The 21850-nt window shown below is 47.5% G+C and overlaps 7 protein-coding genes across 7 annotated transcripts; 2 read left to right on the top strand and 5 right to left on the bottom strand. All coding sequences in view use genetic code 12, as the record gives it.

Annotated features, from left to right (window-relative positions):
* Positions 1 to 1194: 1194 nt before the first annotated feature.
* ETFA (uncharacterized protein) lies at positions 1195 to 2187 on the top strand (the record flags this gene model as incomplete). Its single annotated transcript, XM_002614152.1, has 1 exon — positions 1195 to 2187. The coding sequence occupies one exon, from the start codon at positions 1195 to 1197 to the stop codon at positions 2185 to 2187; it is 993 nt and encodes a 330-aa protein (XP_002614198.1).
* A 1474-nt stretch (positions 2188 to 3661) lies between these two features.
* FOB63_004578 (uncharacterized protein) lies at positions 3662 to 4747 on the top strand (the record flags this gene model as incomplete). Its single annotated transcript, XM_002614153.1, has 1 exon — positions 3662 to 4747. The coding sequence occupies one exon, from the start codon at positions 3662 to 3664 to the stop codon at positions 4745 to 4747; it is 1086 nt and encodes a 361-aa protein (XP_002614199.1).
* A 105-nt stretch (positions 4748 to 4852) lies between these two features.
* Positions 4853 to 7669, bottom strand: PUT3 (Put3p; the record flags this gene model as incomplete). The annotated part of the gene is made up of 1 exon (XM_002614154.1): positions 4853 to 7669. The coding sequence occupies one exon, from the start codon at positions 7667 to 7669 to the stop codon at positions 4853 to 4855; it is 2817 nt and encodes a 938-aa protein (XP_002614200.1).
* A 1797-nt stretch (positions 7670 to 9466) lies between these two features.
* FOB63_004576 (Cysteine-rich secretory family protein) lies at positions 9467 to 10270 on the bottom strand (the record flags this gene model as incomplete). The annotated part of the gene is made up of 1 exon (XM_002614156.1): positions 9467 to 10270. One exon carries the CDS (start codon positions 10268 to 10270, stop codon positions 9467 to 9469), a length of 804 nt encoding a protein of 267 aa, XP_002614202.1.
* A 913-nt stretch (positions 10271 to 11183) lies between these two features.
* Positions 11184 to 13403, bottom strand: FOB63_004575 (ATP-dependent 5'-3' DNA helicase; the record flags this gene model as incomplete). The annotated part of the gene is made up of 1 exon (XM_002614158.2): positions 11184 to 13403. The coding sequence occupies one exon, from the start codon at positions 13401 to 13403 to the stop codon at positions 11184 to 11186; it is 2220 nt and encodes a 739-aa protein (XP_002614204.2).
* A 1174-nt stretch (positions 13404 to 14577) lies between these two features.
* FOB63_004574 (uncharacterized protein) lies at positions 14578 to 14899 on the bottom strand (the record flags this gene model as incomplete). Its single annotated transcript, XM_066102412.1, has 2 exons — positions 14578 to 14820; positions 14894 to 14899. The coding sequence occupies 2 exons, from the start codon at positions 14897 to 14899 to the stop codon at positions 14578 to 14580; spliced, it is 249 nt and encodes an 82-aa protein (XP_065958262.1).
* Positions 14900 to 15094: 195 nt separating this feature from the next.
* On the bottom strand, positions 15095 to 19777 carry FOB63_004573 (uncharacterized protein; the record flags this gene model as incomplete). Its single annotated transcript, XM_002614161.2, has 1 exon — positions 15095 to 19777. The coding sequence occupies one exon, from the start codon at positions 19775 to 19777 to the stop codon at positions 15095 to 15097; it is 4683 nt and encodes a 1560-aa protein (XP_002614207.2).
* Between the last annotated feature and the right edge of the window lie 2073 nt (positions 19778 to 21850).

Genomic DNA, 21850 nt, shown 5'->3' with positions numbered 1-21850 from the left:
AGTGCGGCGCTAATTATGTCAAGATCCACGTGAGGGCACTGCATCAAACGTCTGATCTGGGGAAGCCACTGGAGAAAAAGAGACGAATCAGGCTAGCTGGAGAAACAGAAAAGAAGTAGCATCTAGCGCTTTAGTGCAGGGCCTCTGGCAAGGTGTTTCTTGATAGTCTTGGCAGACTTGTCACGTGGAGTATGCTATAGACATGAGCAGTCTCATAGAAAAGTGGAGTCTTATCTGGACTGATGCACGTGACTGACAACCCGGGGAAGAACAATACCAAGTACTACCATAGGAATTATCTTGGATGTAAATATTGGGCGCCATGTGTGCGGTTAATGTATATGGGTGCAAATTGAAAGACGGGAAACGATTCAAATTGAAAGATCATATTGACATCATTAATGCGGGGTGGGTTCATGACCAGCGATGGGAACGTGCAGCAAAGGGACTAGCATAAATCTTTCAGGTGTGTAATTGTTAACGAGATGAAACTTTTTTTCCTTTCTTCTGTTCTTAAATCTTTTCTACGATGCAAGTGGGTGCAAGCTAGGTACAAATTGGATGCTGGGTGCAAATGCTCACTTTCCTTCAACTTTGTGAGACATATTGAGCAAGTTCTGTAACTCAGCATTGTGGCATAGTGATTAAACACACTTAAAAAGCGGGTCAAAATGATGTCCTAAACTCAAACAGACTGACAGGTAGAAGTCACAGAAAATAGGCTGGCGTATTGCAGTGGTTCAAGCTCCGGTTTTCTTTGCTGGAAAAAAGGTGCTAGAGAATTTGAGTAGTCTAGATAGAAGCACATTGTGGAAGAAGTCAACGTGACAAAAACATCTCGGGGACTCTCCATATACGCTCAAGCTGTGTGGCTTTCTGGTTTTCTTTTTGGCTCATAGTGGACATTATTTCTTTCGTTTGGCCAATTCTCGGTCGAATGGACTTATTACTGTATGGAATGAGGCTCATTAACCGAGGTTTTGCACGTACAACAATAAAATCTTAACTGAAGAAATCTTAACTATGCCAAAAGCCAAGCCAAATCTTCGTGCAACCCAAATATTTTTCTAAAATTTAATTATTCACGTAAATTCAATAACCAGTATCCCATATCCAAGATCCGAGGCCGAGTCGCATTATCACTCGCGTTCTGCACAAGACAGAGTCGAAAAATTTGAGTCACTTCTATTCCCCATGTTGCGTTCAATTGCCAGTAAAAGACTCTTCTCGCAGTCGCTTGCGAGATTGGACACCTTGGCTTTTGTGGAGGCGGCCCATGGCAAAGTCACGCCTGCGTCGCTTTCGGCCATTGTCGCTGCAAAGGCCATTGGAAAACCCGTCACCGCCATAGTGGCCGGACCCGACGGCGCGGAAGCGGCAGCGTCTGTTTCCAAGATCGAAGGGCTCTCGAACGTTTTGGTGGCCAAGGCGCCGCAGTACCGCCACTACCTTGCCGAGGAAGTTGCGCCTTTGCTCAAGGAAGTGGTGGAGTCTAGAGGCTTCACGCACGTGATAGCCCCGGCTAGTGCTGTTGGCAAATCGCTTTTGCCCCGGTTGGCGGCGTTGCTTGATGTCCAGCCCGTTTCCGATATCATCCGTGTTGAGGCGCCCGACACCTTTGTGCGGCCAATCTATGCGGGCAATGCTTTGGCCACAGTCAAGTCTCTGGACAAGGTGATTCTTGTATCGGTGCGTGCGTCGGCGTTCCCGGCTGCGGAGACCAATGGCGATGCTGTGCCAGTTGAGGAAGTGTCAGCTTCGGCCGAATCCGGTAACAGAACTGAGTTTGTTTCCGAGGACTTGGTCCAGTCCGAAAGACCTGAGTTGGGTCTGGCCACGAGAGTGGTTGCAGGCGGCCGCGGTTTGAAGAACAAAGAGACTTTTGATGCTTTGCTTGAGCCTTTGGCCGAAAAGTTGGGCGCTGCCGTTGGCGCATCGAGAGCGGCCGTGGATTCTGGTTTCTGTGACAATTCGTTGCAGGTGGGCCAAACAGGAAAGATTGTCGCCCCTGAGCTCTATGTCGCTGTGGGTATTTCGGGTGCCATCCAGCATCTTGCAGGCATGAAGGACTCGAAGACGATCGTTGCCATCAACAAGGACCCGGAGGCTCCTATTTTCAATGTGGCTGACATTGGGTTGGTGGCTGACCTCAATGAGGCTGTTCCTGAGTTGACAAACAAATTGTAAGTAGCCAAGCCAATGAAGTGAATAAGAAGAACATTAGAGTAGAAAAAATGTAGATAAAATGTGGAGGAAATAAAATGTAGAAATAAAATGTAGAAATAAAATGTAGAAATAAAATGAAGAAATAAAATGTAGAGGAAATAAAATGTAGATAAAAATGAAAATGTAGAGATAAAGTGTAGAAATAAAATGTAAAGGAAATAAAAATGTGCCGGTGATAACGTAAATATTTTATTGACCCTTTCGGCGAAGTACTTTGGTTCATTGGAATTTAATACAAGTATCTCATAAAGTGGTCTATGAACATTGGATCGCTTCTAGTAGATACTGTCGACAATCATGTTTGCCTTAGTGACGCTGTTTACAATTTCCTTATTGGACTCTGACTATCCTAAATGTGCAGACAACGATTTAACTTTCAAAAAAAGAATTAGCTAGTTCTAAATTCCTAGGTCGAAAAGTTTCCTTCAAAAAAATGGGCGATCATTTTTGAATCACCTTAGTTCATTCAAGCATTTCGATCAGAGGCACTAAATTTGCATTACGGAATATGGCACCGACAATATACGCGGCATTATATGACTAGTCTGCTTTACCGATGATAGTCTTAAGAAGTGAAATGACTAAGTACATATTGGTCAGGTACTATCGCAAAATCATAGTACATAACGCATTGAGGGAAAGAGGTACTATGGATGTTCTATTGTGCAGAAAGCACCCTATGTGTAATGTGGAAATGTGTCATGAATTTAAACATTTTGCTTTATTAGGTACTGTTGCTACGGCTACTGTCAATTCTTGGAGAATTTGTCTCTGAATTCCGTGAGACATAATATTTGAGAAAGTTAACAGCTGCGGTAATCATGAAATCCTGAATTGAATTGTTGTATATTTCATTAGCCGTGCAGTTTTGGTCCGTTCATGTCCAATTACATAATCCAACCGTCTAATCTTACTCAAGTAGTTCAAGCAAATATGTTGAGGCAGCGAAATATCCTATAGCCAGCATTTCTTTATGAATTCTCTGTGTGCTAAACTGGTTTCTCGGGGACTGATTTACGAGAAATATCGTTGCTGTGATTGTCTTTCTAAATTTTAACAAAGTTAGCTAACTTGTCTTCCCTTGTGCTTGATGCAGTTTCGAGCTTATCAGGACAATGGGCGAAAAAAATGTAAATGGAGAAAACTCGAGGCGCAGGACACAGTAAAGAAAACGAAAGGAAGCCGGCAAAAATCGAAAGTTCAACAAAAAAAAAAAAATAACACAAACAACTGCAACTTCTCCCACCTCTCCATTTCCGCCTGTTTCTTCAATTTCCTTTCATGTCTTTAATTTCCTTCAACACTTCCACATGTTCATTTTCCCAGTCTTTATGCCTGCCCTCTCTTATCCTTGCCTGCAGTCTCCTCAAGCACCAAACAAAACACCAAAAAACATCTTCTCACCAGCGCCTTCTTGACTTCTCGGACCGTCGCCATGTCCGCACGAAGACAGATCGACCTCGACAGCGACAGAGCAACCGTGCTTCTTTTGATCAATGCGCAGCTCATCAAAAAAGCCTACACGGTTTACGTCAACATTCTCAGTAATCAGCAGGCGCTTCAACAATTGCTGCCTCAGAGCCGCCAGGAGTTGTTGGAACAGTACAACAACTGGAACCGCCGACTACAGTGCAACTTGAGCGTTTTGGCGTACATCAGCGACCTGTACCACAACAAGGCGGCGGCCCAACAGCCCAACCGCCTCCAATTCCCGGTGATTTTGTCTGCTCCGGCAGACACGCCCGAGCTCAAGGCCTTGTACAAGCGGCTCCAGGACCTTTATCCCGAGGCGATCCAGTTTTTGAAAATGAAGATCCAGCAGATGCGCCAGGGCGACAAGCCAATGCAGAGTCCGGGCCAGCAAAGCCAGCTCAGCCAACAAAACCAGCTCCAGCAGGGTCAGCAAAGCCAGCTCAGCCAACAAAGCCAACTTGGCCAGCAAAGCCAACTCGGCCAGCAAAGCCAACTCGGCCAGCAAAGCCAACTCGGCCAGCACAGCCAACTCAGCCAGCAAAACCTCCAGCAGAACCAACTCGGCCAGCCAAGCCAGCTTCAGCAGAGCCAAAACCTGCACCTCCAAAACCTGCTGCTTCAGAATCTGCTTGGTCTGGGACCAGGCCAGATCCAGCCGAACCAAAGCCAAAGTCAACTGAACCAGCCCACTCAGCCAAACCACCCGTCCCAAGCGAACCAGCGCCAGCAGCTTCAGTCGCGCCAGTTCTACAACATGGGCCAGTCTCCGCAGTACTCGTCGCCTATGGGAATGCAAAGACGTGCGCCTGCGCCAGCCATGTCGCAGACACAGCAGCCTAGCATGGACCTGTTCAACCCCAGCGCAGGACAGATGTTGGGCAAGGAACCGGACATGCTGATGTTCGCAGACTCGGGCGGCTTGAACGGGCTAGGCGAGCCCATGTCTATTCTGCCGCAGCAGATTCTCCAGCAACAACAACAGCAACAGCAGCAGCAACAGCAACAGCAGCAGCTGCCGCACAACGACTTCTCCATGGACTTTTTTTAACCGCTTGTAAATTTACTGTATTATATACACTGTACCATAAATTGTTTACTATGCGTTCCCTGTACCTAGACAAATCTAGCCCCACCAAATTATTTCCCCTCCACCTCACGTATCTTCGTGGAATTCGAGGTTGACAATGTCTGTGTAGGCACCGACAAAGTTGTTGATGGAGTTGTGGCTCGGAAGATTGCTTCCTCTGGCTCCCGGGCCGAAGTTGTATTGGCTTTCTGGTCGAACCGACGGCACCCCCGACGGCTGCAACCAGCCTGCATCATTGGTGATTTCGTTCCACAATTTCTGCTCCTCGTCGAGATACGTCAACCCTTCAATGCCCGCCAAGTCACGGTTAGGGAAGTAACCGTCCCCGGTTTTGCGTTCAGCGGCAGCCCCGTTGAACCGAAACGTCTCCTCGTTGGCCAAATTGGCCGACGCTGGAATTGTGGGCGTATGGCGGTTGGAGGCATGCCGTGTGGAAGATGGCACAGGCCCGTTGAACTGGATAAAGTCCAAGTTGGATTGGAGAGGTTCTGGGCCGCCGGCCATCGGATGCACCGCATGCATGGGAATGGGCTCGGCATATGTAGACGGTTTCGAAGCCGGCGCAAACAGCGTGGCGCCGCCAAAGCCGCTTGGATCCACATCCATAGGCGCTGCAGGGCCTGTAACAGGAGCCGCCGAGCCATCGTCGTCGTCATGTTTCTGCAAGAGATCTTGCATGACACCGTTGAAGTCTAGAACTCGGATCAACTTGAGAAGCTGTGCACGGCGGAGGGCCGCCGGATAGTTGCCAAGCTTTTTCATTTTGGTGAAGAGCGTAAGGGCGTGGTCTAGATGTTTCCGAGTGGCATCGTGGACACCAAACGACGCATTGAAGAGGATGAGCGTGGATGCAGAGGTGAAGAGATACTCGCGGTCCATCCAGCCGAAAAGCGCCACCATGTTCTGCGGGAGGAGCGCCCAGATGCATTTGATGCTGTTGATGGACGCCTGGAACGACGCATTGAGCAACGTGAGCACGTTCTTCGAGTACTGCGTCAAGTCAATGTACTTGTTCTGGTTGTTCTGCAACTGCAACTCCTTGAGTTTCTTGGTGGCAAAGTGGAAAAGAAGCGGCCGCACCGCCAAGTTCATGCCTTGGAAGTACTCTGTCATGAGGTTGACAATCAAGCGGGAGATCTTGACGTCGTCTTTGGAGAAGTCCACGCGGAGAAACTGCGGCAACGAGTTTTTCCACTTGAACAAGCGCTGCACCAAGTCGGAAACCACAGGAAGAATGTTGGCCGTGGGCTGTTTCGTATATAGCGACGACAAGATGATGGCGTTGATTTGGGTGATGGTCACGCAGTTGTTGATGTACTCTGCCGAGGGGAAAATGTAGTATCCTCTCACGTCGTTTTCGTCTCTCGGGAAATCGTCAAGGTCCGTTTTGAAGTCGAACGGAAGCTCTGTGGAAACACTGTCGTCGGCAAAACTTAGCGGCAACCCGGCCTTGGACGACAACATGCGCTCGTACATGTACACGGTCCACCATATTCTGCGGCGGTGCTCCAACTCGAACCGGTTCAAGTTCTCCATGTCCGCGTCAACGTGCCATCCCAAAATCAACGTAGACCGTAACGCGAGGCCAAAGTAAAAGTACGACGCAATGGTGCAGTCGGCCACCTGGAGGTAAAACGCATAGAGCAACATCACCTCGATACCGCCGTCCTTGGTGATATTGTCAATGGCGCCCGAGGCGAATAAGCCTGTGAAAAGTTCTGAGGCCTGGTAAAAAAACCCGGATCCCGGAAGCGTATTGCCCTTTCCCATGGCTCTCTTTTTCGTCTTGTTTTTTCCGTAGTTCATAATCACCTCCTTCTCCAGGTTCTTCATGTGCGTGTCCGACTCCGTGCCGAGATACATCTCGCCAATGGCAAAAATCAAAAGGATTTTGCAGAACCAGATGGTTTCCAATATCGTGTCGTCGTCGGTGTCCTTCTTGATGGTGTTTTCGTCTGCTGCCGGGCCAAGACGGGATGACATGTTTCGTTTGATGATCTTTTTGTTTTCAGCACCGCGGCCAGAGTAGAGGTTCATCAAGAACCGCTTGACAAGACCCTCGTTGAAAAAATAAAAGCACCCGTCGTTGTAATTGATAAACGTGTCAACAAGAAGAATTGCGTACAGATACGATGGAAGCGTAAAGTTCACCAGCAAGCCCGGCCGCGTGTTGGTCTTGGCCAATGTGATGTTGTAGGCGTTGCCTTCTTTCTCCAAGATCTTTGTTTCCCGCTTTGAGTCACTGAACTCGGTGCGGGTCTCGGACTTGCCAAACTGCGGCGACTCTGCTGGCGTCAGCACCAACGAATTGGAGTGTAACAAGTCTGGCGCATACGGCGGCGCCATGTTTTCGATCTCCAAGCCGAAAAGAGTCATCGAAGAAGAACCGACATACAACTTTTCGCCTGTTCGGGACTGGATGAGCCGCCCATGCTTGTCGAGAGAAGGGTGGATCACCTCGGGCACCGACGGGTCATCGGGCGTCAAAAACTGGCCGTCCAAGTCTCCAGACACTTGTGGCTCCGAGCTTCGGTCTGCAGATACATCTGGCGATTTTTCTCGGCTGGCGTCTCTGTCCGGCCGCATGGCCGAGCCGTTGCTTTCGTTGGCCGCTCGAAGCGCCGCGTTCTCTTTCTTGAGCCGTACAATGTCCTCCTGGAGCTTATAGAGATACTTGCGCGAAACCACTAATCGCTTCTCGTACTCGACATACTCACACTTTGTCTTTGCCATCTGGCACTTGCCGCACGGCTGGCCGCCGGGACACCTTGTGTGGCGGAAACGGCAGCGAATGCATGCTCTGCTTGTTCTCTTGCGCAGGTCCGGGTCCTGTTCGACTCCTAGTAGTTCGCCTTGTTCGGCCTTGACGGGGTCCGATTCCATGTCCGAAAAAAGAGAAGACGATGAATGGAAAGTGAATGTGCGTCTGGAGAGGCTGTTCAAAGGGGTGTAGCGCTGCTGTTGGGGTGTTTTGGTGGCTGGGCCAGAAGGAGTAGTAGGGTTAGTGATGATTGTGTATCTGCAGGAGAGAAACCTTTAGGAAAAAACGGTTTGTGCGGCTTATCTGCTGGCAACCGATTTGAGACTTTGGGCTGCTTTGGAGTCGTTTCAAGAGGGAAGGGGCTTGAGGAGGAAAAGCGTCTCAGTTTGGGGGAAATACTGAAATTTCGACTTTTTGGCGAATTATTCATAAACGAAATCGTTGCTTATATGCAGGATAACAGAAGATGCCACAGAAAGACAAAAGCAAGTAGAGGAAATGGAATTACGTTGGAATGCTTACTTTTGTAATTGAAAGCTTCCTTTTTGATGCTAGCGAATCGGTGCGATTGTCTGTCGTTTTTGCTTTTTGTGCTCACTCAAGTTACTGACTCATCATGCATAAAGAGGAACAAATTAATTGAGAGAACAAAACAGAAAAAACGCCTGCCCGATCTTCGCCCTAATTGAACTAGAAAATGAACTTTGGGAAACAGTCTGTGCCGAAATGTGGTATTGCAGGTTTATAAGCAAATGGGCTACAAACAACAAGACCGAGCATAAAGTAAGAGCAGAGAAAAACTTCAAATAAATTACCTGTGATGTTATTTGATGGCAGCTCAATAAATTTCCACTGGCTTATTTCTGCTCTCTTAAGCTAACGTTAAAGAGATATAGACACAGTCAATAGAGTTATCACCAGAGAAAAAAGAGAATCTTAGTGAGCTAATTATACTCTGATTGCGAAAAGGAAACGAATCTCAACTGTTGTACTAATTGCAGTTTCTGAACAAGCGTAATCTAGAATCCTGAGAAGAGAACGTCGGGAATACCAATGTGGAGCCGAGGTCAATCAGTAAATGTTTGGATGCTCCGTTTGAGCCTGCAATTGAAGTTTCGAAGCAAGGAGGCAATAGCTTTCTAACCAACAAAGACGTTTCATAGTTGGGCTGTGCTGACGCAATGGCAAATTTGCTGATTTGTGTTCTGACCCTTCTAACCACAGAAGTAGTTTCTGGGCGTTTCACGGTCATCAATTTCGATCTAGCGTTCAATAACCGCACATGCCAGGCCAGAACAATAGTGTAATGACACATTTCAGTTGGAATCCAATTTGCTCGAATGATTAAGTATGATTTTTGATTACTTTTGGCTGATTACTTTTGGTTGATTACTTTTGGTTGATTACTTTGGTTTGCTCGAATATCTGATTGGTTCTATTGATTTCCTGACTTTGTACTATATTTTTCATTCTTGTATTGTTCAATTATTTTTTCCAATACCCTTGCTTGTTCATGGCAGTGAATTGACCTGGTCATTCTTTCGCCTCCTTCTGCCACACTGTTTCACGTATATTTAGCTTTAGACACCTTCAGGCTCCTAACACCGACTATGATAGTTAATCTTTAACGTGTTGCGAGCTTATCTTATTTACTAACCATATGAAACATCCAAGTATGCAAACAAACAAAGCTGAACAATAGTATACTAACCATGAAGGTTCTGGCGAATTGCCGCTGTCCGCCATTGTTCGATCATCTGTGTTTTCATCTTCGATTTCTAGTTTGAGCTGATTGGACTTGACCCGACTGGGTGATTCGAGACGCTTCATTGGCTCGAAGTTTCGTTCGCTGTCGCTGCTTTTCACTACATCTTTCATACACGAGTTTTATTAACCTAAACCAATCAAATTGAAAACCCCTAGTTTGGAGAAAGGTTCTCCTTGCCCTCGCCAACAATGTTGCCAGCTGGATCGTAGGAGCAAATCACGTACATGCCATCACTTCCACATTGTTTGTAAGCACATCCCAACTTGGTAGTGCCCTTCCAGATGATGGCCGTGAAATGACTGAAGGTGGAAGCAGAAGCATAGTCGTAGCCGCTGCCCTCGCTGTACCAAGCGTCAAAGGCAGAAACACCGTCCTTGAAGCCGCTGGCCAAGTTTTCACCGTACTTTCCTCCGCTGTGCTTCAAGTCGGCACCACATTCGTAGCCGTTGGCGTAGTTTTGCGCGTACTGGTACACTTCGGTCGACCAGCTCAACTGGCCCGCAGAGTGGTCTGCTCTCTTTTGGTTGTGTGCGTCCAAGATGGCTTTGGCGAACTTTTCGTCGACGCCAGAGGCACCAATCTCGGCGTAAACGCCAGACGACGAGCCGGTGTCGGCCAATGCCTGCGCAAACGTCGACGAGGCAGGGGCAGTGCTCGAGGTCGTCGTGGCTGGCTGCGCAGCCTGGGTTGTAGTGGTGGGTTTAGGTGCAGCGTTTGCGGCAGGGGTAGAGGCCGCAGGAGCGGAGTCAGGGGCGTCGGACTCGACGGCAAGAGCCGTGGCCGAGGCAGGTTCCAAGTCCGGAAGGCCAGTCTCGGCCAAGGCCTCGGAAATGACACTGCCAACGATGTTTCCGTTGGCATCCACGGTGATGTAGTGGAAACGGGTCTCGTAGAAAACCTCGCCCACGGCACTCGAGACGAGAGACGCGGCGGCAACAAGAGACAAAAGCTTCATGGCTGAGAGATGTGTGAGAGGAAGTAAGGAACGTAAACGGTTGGAAGAAAGAGGAAAGGAGCGGATGCACAAACGTGGGCTGCGGGGAACAAAAGACTTGAAGATGGGGGAGAAAAAAAAAAAAAAAAGGCTGCAGACGGCGGAATACACGGTTTAAATATCGGTGCCGGCTAAGGTGTTTCAATGGTGGATCGCCTGCACGCAGATGGTAAAGACGAACAGTCCCCTTGCATATTCGCGGCAAAGAACAACAGTGCGACTGTATGCCGCGCCGCAAAACGCGACAAACGCGCCCACATTGCCCTTCCCAAACGGGAATTGTGGGACTACGGCATGGATGGCCTAGAGCCGGTTGTCGGGGCCACGAGATCCTGCAGTGGGAAAATATCGCCGGTGGGAAACCGAGTCCGTAGTTGGCAACGGCGAAGGCACGGGTCTAGCCTTCTGTTTGTTTGTTCTGTTTGTTCTGTTTTGTCTGGTCTGGTCTGGTGTTCTCGTTTTCCTGTGTTCAGGTTCTCGTTTTCTCGTTTTCTTGTGTTCAGGTGTTCAGGTCAGGTGTTCAGGTGTTCTGGTTTTCTTGTGTTCTTTGTTTCTTTTGCTCTTTCATTTCTTTTGCCACGCCCAGATGCTCCTACACAAAGCTGCCTGCCACTTGTCACCCATTGTTCATGCCAGCGCTTAGATGGTGGGCAGGTGCAGACATCTCAGGTGTGGAAGGAGCCAGTGCGGCGGGGCGCGGCGCTGGTGCAGGAAAGAAGCCATTCCGCCTTGCAGCGAACAAAGCGATAGCCACAAGAGGCCAGAAGATCTTGCCGAATAATCGTCCTGATCGTCCTGACCGTCCTGATCGTTGCAACGTGCCTGAAACACTGACAAACGGACAAACGGAAACAACCAACGATCTACCAACGATCTAGACCTGGCCAGCATCGGGATACACCACGTCGTAGCTAGAATCAGCGTAGCGGGCCCATTCCGACAAGAAGCGCACGCCGCAGGCGTCCAAAAGTGCCATGTCGCCCACCACACACAAGTGGCGCTTGGGCCGGGTCATGGCCACGTTCAAGCGGCGGCGGTCTTGCAAAAAACCCACCTCGCGGTTGTCGTTGGACCGCACGAGCGACAACACGATGGCCTCCTTCTCGCGGCCCTGGAACCCGTCGACCGTTGCCACCTCGACGGGGCCAAACATGCAGGCCATCTTGCGGAGCAAAGCCGTCTGGGCGCTGTAGGGCGAGATGACGCCGATCGAGGCGGCGTCGACGCCGGCGTCCACCAACGCCTGGACGTGGCGCTGCACCACGGCGACCTCGCCCGGGTTGAGCTTGCTGCCGGAGCCGGAGAAGTGGTTTGCGCCCGCATCATCGGCCTGCTCGGGGAAATCTCCGCCCTGGGTATCTAACCACATGCAAGGCACCGATGTTTCATCAGTGGACTGGACGTTTGGCAAGTCGCAGAGCAAAATGTCCCGCACGCCGGCAGCGGCCCGGAGCTCGCCGTTGTAGAGCGTGCGCGAGGGGAACTCCATGATCTTCTCGTTCATGCGGTATTGCACGTTCAAAAGCTTCTTGTACTCGCTGCCGTGGAGCTTGTCGACGAGACGGTCAAAGAGCGTGTACTCCAAGTCGGCCACTTTCAGGCCCTTGTGCTGGAGCGCCATTGCCTCCTCTCGCGACTTGACCGTGGCCGGAAGCTGCATGTTGTCTCCGGCAATCACCAAGCGGCGGATGCCCAAATGGGCAAGAAGCGGGATCCAGCACTGCGGCTCCAACGACTGCGACACCTCGTCAATGACTAGCGTGTCGAAAAAGGGCTCGGCGGGCGAGAACTCTTTCGACACCGCAAAGAGCTCGTTGGACCCAGACCCATGGAGCGTGGCCAAAACCACTTGCGCATTGACAAGCAAGTCTCGAACAATCTTCTTCTCGCGCGTGCGGAGCTCCCGCTTGAGCTGCTTCAACTCGGTCCAGAGCTGCCGCCGCTCGCCGTACCGCTTGCACTTTTTGATCTGGCCAAGCGTGGATCCAATGTCTTTTTCAATGTCTCGCAAGATGCTCCGCTCGTCGCCGCTGTCGCCGTAACTGGACTTGGACAACACGTCCAACGAGTGCTGGAGGTTGCAGGGAAGAAGCCGTGCCGGGTGGCCCACGCGGATGAGTTTTTCCGGCGTGGATTTTTTTGCCCTGGCTCGTTTGCCGTTTTTGTCGTTCTCCCTTTTCGCTCTCTTCTCCTTCCTTTTCTCTTTATCTGTAGTCCTGTCCTTCTTCGCCTTCTCTGTAGCCCCTTCTCTGTCCTTCTTTTTCTCTGTGTCTTTCTTTTTCTCCTTTTCTCCGCCAAAGTCCGCCGAAAGACGCTCCAATATGTTGTCCACAGATATATTGGACGCTCCGCACACCAACACCCTTTCGCCTTGGTTGAACGTAAGCTGCTTGATGAGCTCGATAAGCGTGTACGTTTTGCCTGTGCCCGGCGGCCCGTGGATGATGGCAATTGGCGACGAAAGCGCAAAGTCCACCGCAGAAACCTGCGACTCGTTGAGACTGTCGTCGAAGACGTCCCACGGACCTTTCTTGGGCCGAGGCGTGTAGCGGGCCTCGCCTAGCAAAAGACGAATCACCTCGCTCTTGTCTGCGTCCGCCAAATCCTCCAACTTCTTCATCGCCTGCATCATTCGCTTGTAGGTGATGGAGTTTGTTAGTTTCACCACCGACATGCGCACATTGTCGCTACCTGTGTTGTTGTACAAGCCTAGAAGCGTCTCGTCGTTGGCGTCTTCGTCCACGGACACCGTGAGGGCTTTTCCCGAGAGCCGAGTGATCACGCCTTCCAAAGATGTCTTGTCTTCTGAGCTGTTGGCCATGCGATCGATTCTCACAATATCGCCTACTCTCAACGACCCCGGCAGGATTTCCTCTTCGGGCCGGGACACCGCCGGGTCCAACGCTAGCTCCACCAACGTCTTGCCGCCTAGTCCCGTGCGCATGTTCTGCATCACCAAGTTGACTACGGCCAACCCGAAGGACGCGAGCTTTTTGGGCGAGTACGCCTCGAGATACGACGCCGTTAGGAGCATGTCGGCCTTCTGCTCGAGCTCAATGGCATTACGGAACGACTCGGCGAGTGTTTTGTTCATATCTTGATTAGTAACTCAAACAGAAACGTGAGACTCAGAAATGTCGGTGTTGGTTTTTCGTGGACACGCCACAGGTCGGCGGCCCAGCGCATCTCAACACGCTTGCTCTGCGATCTCACTGATAGACGCGAGACACGGTGTCTGCCTCTGAAGAAAGATCACGTACTTTGGTGGAAGAGTGTTGATGTGGATGGTGCAGGATGAGGGAAGACGGAAAATGAAGAAAAATGAAGGAAGACGAAAAATGAATGAAGACGAAAAATGAAGGAAGACGAAATATGAATGACGACGAAGAATAACGGAAGAACGAGAAAGGATGACAAAATGGATAAAATCGCTATTTGTGGGTGAAGCGCATTAGTATAGGTATTTCTGCCCTACAGGTGCAATTTGATTTTGTCCTGATCTGTGGTTCTGTTCACTCTGGATTTTTAGTTCATTATCTTCTTTCATTTGCTGCCGTGACTGAATTTGGTGGCTGAATAAACTGAATATGAACTCATGGCTGAATATGGACTCATAGGCTGAATATGGACTCATATGGCTGAATTGGTGACTGAATTTGAGGTTCAACCAATATGGTGGCCTCCATCATGGTGCTTTTCATACTTTCATACGCTTCATACTTTCATACGCTTCATAATTTTATACTCTTTATTCTAGTCTCTTCCCTTATACCTTTATTCTACTCTTTTCTGTTCATACTCTTCTTTCTTCTCTTCTCTTCATACTCTTCATACTTCTGTTCTCATACTGCTGATTTGTACCTCAGCTCATTCTTATTCCGTATTCCTTAATTTGCCCTTCTTATTCCTTATTCTTATTATGCCATTCTTCCTTATTCTTATTCTGCCATTCTTCCTTATTCCTTTCTGCCTAGCTTCTCAGCCTAGTCCGCATTAACCATCTCCACATTCTGTCAACCATCTAGCTTTACCTAATAACTCATATCAATATCCCTAATCACCTTTCCTCCTAGCATCCCTCGCAAATCTCCGGTATGCTGACACTCAATCCCACCCAACAGTATGGTCAGTCCTGTTCTTCTCTTCTTCCCGATTCTCCCAACAGTATGGACATCCTGTTCTTCTCTTCTTCCCGATTCTCTCGATTCTCCCGATTCTCTCGATTCTCCATTACCTACATCTTTATCCATTCCTTCCATTGTCCTATACTAGAGAGGCTCGTCTCGGCCCGAGCTCATGTTCTTCTGCTTGAAGTATCCGCTCATCCGCAAGAGCGACACACACCGGTCGTAGCAGTACTCGCCCACAGACAAGTACTGGCCAAACCACTTGCGGAAGTCCGCAGAAGACAAATGGGCCGTGTCAAAGACTAGACCCGTGTTGCGGTGGATTCCCGCCAAAATGATGGAAATAAGCACCAAATCCACGCCGTAGTGCGTGAGTTTTCCGAGCTGGCGTCAGCACAAGAGCTTTTGCCGGCATTGCCGTTTGGGCTATGCCGTTTCTTTTTCCCAATATACGTACAGACATGGCTTTTGGGGTTTGGGGAAAGCGCGCGCATGGAAATATTATTATATTGTACTGGGAATGGGAATTTGCATGACAATCGGTAGATTGTTTATTTACGTTTAGTTTATTTACTTTTGCTTTTACTTTTACAATCGGTTTATTTACTTTTGCATTTTTTTTTTATTACTTATTTTTTCTTGTAATTGTTTATTCTGCTTACGCAGCGTGGATTCTCTTCACCGCCACTTGCACATCGTCGCTTGTCCATTCTTGCAATCTTTTCAGGCCCAGCGCCAAAACGCCAAACCGAAGCGCCACCTGGTCCGCATTGAGCGCCAGCTGAAGCCCGGCTAGCACGCCCGTGTCCACGGAACTTTTGAGAATCTCAAGCGAAGACAAGGCGCCAAACTTGGTCACCAACATGTCCAGGCCTTCCTTCTGGATGCGCTGAATGACATAGAGAAGATGAAGCACGGCGCTTTTCATGTGGCTCGACACGTAGCTCGAGTTGCACATGTTGAGCATGAGCTCCACAACGTTTTTGTACCGCAAAAGCTTCAAGTCGGTGCCGTTCTGGACGCCATGGGTCAACTGCTCCAAGATCCACAGCACTTGTCTGTAGTAGTTGTCGTCTTCGGCCGTGTCGTCGCCGCGGATAGAGAACATGATGGTGTTGAAGAGCGGGATCTCGAGCTCTTTGAACACGGGCGTGGCCAAAATGTACCGCACAACCCGATCGTAGAGGAAATGGCCCGGGTTGGTGAGAATGCTGGCCATACTTCCGACAATGTGCCACACCAAGGGCGTCTTGTGGTCGGCCACACGCAACGTGTGCAAAATCGAAGAAACGTACACCTTGAGAACGCTCTTGTCCTTGAAATTAGCCTCCAGCGCATTGATGTACTTCAACATGCCGTGCAAAAGAATCTTGGAGATGTCCCTGATTTCGGCGTTGGAAAGCGCAGCCACAACAAACCCAAGCAACCCGGAATCGGCCAACTTCGCCATGTTGAATGTGATTTTCCCCTCCTCTTCTTCGCGAATAAGCTCGTCATTGTTGATGATGACGAGAATAAGAAACTCTGCGTCGTAAACGGTTTCCTGGTAAGCAGAAACAGGACATGATTGGGCAAACCGTTCATAGTCTGTATAGTCACGGGTCTTGGGTGCAATGGGCAAGTCGGCCATGTTGTTGACGGTATTCTGAACAAATTTCTTATTCAATGCCACAACAAGATTTGAATGGTCTCTGATGAAAAGCCGTTCTTCACCAACCAACTCCAAATCCTTTTGGCTGATTTCTTCCAGAAAATCCCAGTTGGTCACTTGGTTGACCCAGCTTTGCGTTATGTTTTTCTCAATGCCCTTCAAAACGACTTTTATTAACAAGTCTTCGCATCGCGTAGACCCGAGGTAAAATGTCAAAAGTCTGTTTAGTAACGTGATGGTGGCAGATCTGCTTGCATCAAGATTGAAGAGCGTGTAGATTAGCAAAGCGGAATTAAACCGAACGCCGGCATCATCTGTGTTGGGAAGCTTATTAAGCACATTATGCTCGTTGTTCACAAAAATCTGAAGTAATTTGTCGGACAATATGTCTTTTGCCTCTGCTTTGAGAATAACCTTATTGGCATAGGAAAGATATTTCTCTTGTGCTGCCCAAACATGGTGCTTCAATAAAACTTCAAATTGCGTATTGACGACGCTCGATGGAATTAATTTCCAAGGCTTTTCGACCGAAGAAATGAAACCCTCCATAGATTGCAAAAACGCATCAAAGTTTTCTGACAATGTCGGCGACTCAGCAAATTTCTTCGTAATATATACCATCGCTTTATGGAACCAAATTTTCACGGTTTCTGGAAGTTCACCCAGCACAAAAGCTTTAGTTAAGAAACGTGCAAAGTCTGCTGTCATTGTAAGTTTTTGCTTCCCTTCCACATGCAGCATGACTAAGCCTAAAACATCATTTATTTCAAAGAAATCCAGAAGAAATGTGAAAATCTTCATTGACTGTGACCAATTGTCCAAAGACATGGCCAACAGAATCACTCTTCCCTTGTATTTTTCCGCAAGCTCTCTGCTATAAATAGCGACCCGGTACAAAACATCATCACTGATATCTTTTACCTGGATAAGATATTGAATAACATCATCATTTGGATCATCGAGAAGAAAGTGGAAATGGGGATTTCCCAAAACCAAATGGATCTGTTCGATGGGAGGCTTGAAGTGAGACAAGATCCCGTTCATCTCTTGGGACGAAATAGCCATGAGCTTGGCAAAATCAGGAACTATGTCCAACTTCATGTCAATAACCTTCTTGTAAAGATTCGTAATCAACAATTCGTTAAAAAAGACCTCGTTTGCCAATTCTTTGATTTGGTCTCCGGACAAGATCCACAAGAATTTTCCAACCACAGCCTGATTTTTCTTAGGCAATTCAAGTTTACACGACTCGAAAACCAATTTGTTCAAAGGAGTCGAGAAAAAAGGCTCCTCCAATTGCTGGAGCAATTCACTGAAAAGAGAAATGCCAATAATATCATTTTCAGAAATGTTGCTTGAAGACATTCTCTGAACAAATGGCCATTTCTCGGGGTTTGAGACAAAGTGATATAGGAATGTGTCGGATAATCCTGCTCCCATCAAAAAACTGCCTAACTTTGACACAAGATCAAACAAAGCGGTAGCACTTTTCGTGGTATTAACCAATCTATTGAGCACGAGAACACCTTCAGCGAAATCGTATTTTGTGATGATATTATCTTTCGCTTGAACAGATGATAAATCTATACTCAAGCTAAAGCCATTGTCACCGGCGAGTTTTTCAATGCTTGTCAAAGATTCGCCGACGACAACAAGTTTTTGCATGAAAGTGTTCAACCATAGCATTATGGATTTGTCAGCCTCCACTTGGGGGACAAACCGGAGCTGCTCAAAAAGAACAACCACGAAAATACTCACATCGTCGTATTCAAGATGAGACTTGTCGAGATATTTGTAAGGAGTTTTGATGGATCTGGATATGGTTTCATCCATGCAATTCCAGAATGAATCAGAAAGATCTGTGCTTTTGAAAGAGGAAGTAGCTTCAATCAACATCAAGAGCGGGTTTTCCACATACTTCATATCGTGGAAAATGAGCGAGGTTTTCGTCAATTTTTCTAGAATATGGAAGAGTTTGGACTTGAGCAGAACCATGCTGGATAACTTTAGTAAAGACGTGAAAAAAGAGTTTCCCTTCGAAGATTTATTCCACCATTTAAGGTCATTGTTGGACTGAATAGACAAATAGTTGTCAAGAAGGATCAACTCAAAGCTGTCGCATTGGTCATTTTCAAGATTCAAACCAGCAAGATTGGTTCCAATAAGCGACACAATGGCCGAAGAAGAAGAAGCTGGTGCAAGCTGTTCCATTGTTCTGACAATCATAGTAGCTGTAAGTTTGATGGTGTTATTGGGGTGGTTCAAAAGTGGAACGAACATTGCATTTACGGGCAAATTTTCCAAAACAAGTTCGACTAGCGTTTGCGGGACATTGTTTGCTTTGGAAAGTTTGAGCAACTGGAGCAAAATCAACTGCAACCCCAACTGCTTCACCAAATCGTTTGGAAATGTAAGACAATCTGTCATGGCGTTTTTAGAGAGCGGAGCCAAAGACACATATTCGAGTTGTGCAGGGAGCGAAGGGGATTTCAAGATCTCTGTGTAAAGAAGCGTATGTCCTATCCAGTACGACGTTAAAGACGGATCATGATATCCACCAGAAAATGCCACAATCCAGTTCATGTAGGGAGGAAGCAATTCACTATTGTGATTGAGGATTTCCATCACGTACTGGAGCTGCGAGTAGGACTCCCAAGGTTTGAGCGCCGTGAGGAGAGTGTAAATCAACTTATTGTTGATTTTGAAAGACTTGTTATTGACAGTTAAAAGTGAACCAAACTCGTTTTGTGGATAAGAAATGCCTCGGGCCAGGTCGGAAACCAAGACATTCATGAACGTTGTGAAGGCTGACTTGAAATCAGAGAACTCATCTTCGTCGTTGTCTTCCAATCTCGTGTTCTCACTGGTGGCCAAAGGAAACAAGGAGCGGAAATTGAACAAGAAGTTTTCGTTGAGGATTTGGCACTTTGTCGATCTTTTGAACGATTTCTCGTCCAACACGTATTTGGTGAGGAACTCGATGATCTTGTTCAAAGTGTCGTACCGCTCCATCTCCACGTACTTCCAGAAGTTGTTCATGATTTTGAAATTGGTCAACAATGCTTTTCTAAAGGTGGCAGGGCATTTGGAACAGATCGCAAGCCACAAGTCGACCGCAGAACTCCGCATAGACCCGGCCAACAAGACCTTGCGGTCAAAGTCGTCTCTAGAAGGAACAAAAATCTTCGGTAGCACCGTGTGGTTGAAGTCGAAACTATCGAGAAACTCGGAAAAAACGCTTTGGTCATTATACTCGCACAATGCAACGACCAAGCGAGACACACCAGCAACAGCCTCGGGCTTTCTCAAGCCGTACACCTTGTACACCAACTTCAAGTGGTTTTTGCACAAGTCCGAGTAGAATTCCGAGAGCCGCTCGCGTTGGTCCAAAAGAGCCAACTTGAACTGTAAGTTTTTCGACTCCGGGTTCGTGTCGTTGAGGACAAAGTTGATGGAGTCCAACACCTGTGCCAAGTTGTCCGACACACGTGCCACTTGCTTGATGCTGTTGACAGAGCTGAAATAGGAAATGTTACTCAAGGTCTTGAGCAAAAGGCCCTTTTGAACAAAAGAAACGACGGGGGTCAAGTCGTCGAAAACACCGACATGCGACACTTCAAGGAGCTCCTTGAGCGCCGCCGAATCAACGTTGGCGCTCGAGTAGACGTTTTTTTTCGTCTTACTGCTCATTGGGGAAGAAAGTCACTTTTGCGCCAGAAGGCGATGAAGAGGTGATGGGAGTCACGTGCATCAACACAGATCGGCACGTGAACAAAGAAGCAGGTAAAAGTACTAAGCAAGTATTAAGCAAGTATTAAGCAAGTATTAAGCAAGTATTAAGCAAGCATTAAGCAAGCATTAAGCAAGTATTAAGAAAAAAAGTAAAAGGAAAAAAGTATTAAGCGTAGCACTATGAAAATTTGAGAGCCAACCTGGAAAATGTGCCTGGTTTTCAGACTCGCACCAAAACCAACCAAAATTCATACTACCAAAAGTCACCAGTAAACAAAAGGGACCGTTTACAGAACTTGTTTTCTTCGGAAGTTATTATTCTGTTCTGGTGGTATTTTTCGCAGTTTGCATAGTGTGATCGCCGGATTTGAATATTGGTCGATCTGGTAGAGAAGCGTGAAGTAACTCAAACCAGTCTAGACACAATAAAAATGCATCTAGGGCCGCAATTTGTCAGAACGAGGATATTTTGTTAGTATTGGGAAAGACGAACACAAGCTTTGTTGGCACCGAATGTTGGCGAGTAGCCATATAGGAACTATAATATTCTAGTTCGACCAAGTTTGGACTATTGCCCAAAGAAACCACATCTAAAGAAAACCTAGCCGCTCAAAGGTACTGAAAATAAATAATTACTTTGCAGGTAGAAATGGTTTCATCAATATAGAACGACCAAGTAGCACTGTACAACGTTTTTAGCAGAAGTTTGGATAAAACTGCTCGCATACTTTCCATGGAACAGCAGGCTGAAATCTGGCTGGACTTGGTGAAATCTTGTCCAATTTCCTCCCTCAAGCTCCCCAGTAACCAATCAACTGGGAACAACACAAGATTCCCCGACTCTTCGGGAATTTGTTCGAATCTGGACTGGGCCTTACAACTTAGCGGGACAAGAAAAGACTCTGGGTCCATTGAGACTTATATGGTTGCACTTTCGAGTAATTGACGACATCGAATAAATCTTCACTGGTCGAATAAATGAAGGTGGAATAAATGAATGTGGAATAAATGAAGGCGGAATAAATGAAGGTAATCTTCGCTGGTCCGATTCTCCTTTAAGGGCCTGCGGATTCGGAAGAGAGGTAACTTTAAAGAATAGACTTTACTTTGAAGCGCATTACTTTACTTTCTTCGAATTTAACTTCCGTACTTTATTACTTCATGGACTTTAACCAAATCAAAATTATTCTGGTAGGCCATGAAGTAGACATTACGTCAATAGGCCCGGCTGTCCCAATTCCAGAGATAAGCACAAAAACGCACGCCAAAAATAGCCGTCTCCATGTCTTCAAAAGGCTATTTTTTACTTAGGGGCATCACACACAAGAAAGACCGCGATCGTCTTTTCCCTAAACAATACCGTATTATTGCCCATGACGCATACAGAAAGGATAATCGCGGCCTGCGTGCAGTACGGCTAAAAGTGGGAAGATTCTCCACATGACCCCGTCTTTTCGAAAATCGTCAAAACGGTCTGGCTCTCTGACCAGCGCTGCCAGTTTCAGACCGGAATTTCTCCCCATTATACCTTCGACCGGCCTCACTTCCGCTGTCTTGTCAGAGAAAAAAAAACACTACTGGAACATGGTAAAAGCGCGAAATGTGCCGTTACGTCATTTCTCACTGCATTCTGAGGGGAACGCACAGAATGACGTCGTGTTGCGCCCTTTTTTTTTTTTTTGTCTTTTATCATCATGACCAAAGTCTGGGGAGCAGATAAAAATAATTTTGCCCGGCAGTTAAGACCGCGCCGATCGCCGGCCGCAATCTGGCCCAGCAATTTGCCCCATGGCCATCACTCTAGTACGTATCAGATTTGGGATGAGTTATGTGTGTGGTGTACGGGTGTGCTGAGGATAATTCTGTGTGCATTCAAGACCGAAACAGAAGGAAAAGTGTGGAATCAAGTCGCACTAGTACATTTAGCCTCTAGGATATTTTTCTACTAGCGGGTCTTTTCACTCTGTGTTTTTTTTTTTTGTATCATTTTTTCCTCTCCTTCACTCCCTGCCATTCCTTCCCTCTTTTGCT

This window comes from Clavispora lusitaniae (assembly GCF_014636115.1).
Source record: "Clavispora lusitaniae strain FDAARGOS_655 chromosome Unknown tig00000223_pilon, whole genome shotgun sequence".
Taxonomy (NCBI): Eukaryota; Fungi; Ascomycota; class Pichiomycetes; order Serinales; family Metschnikowiaceae; genus Clavispora; species Clavispora lusitaniae.
The sequence above is the reverse complement of the archived record's forward strand: the minus strand, read 5'-3'. Positions and strand labels throughout refer to the sequence as shown.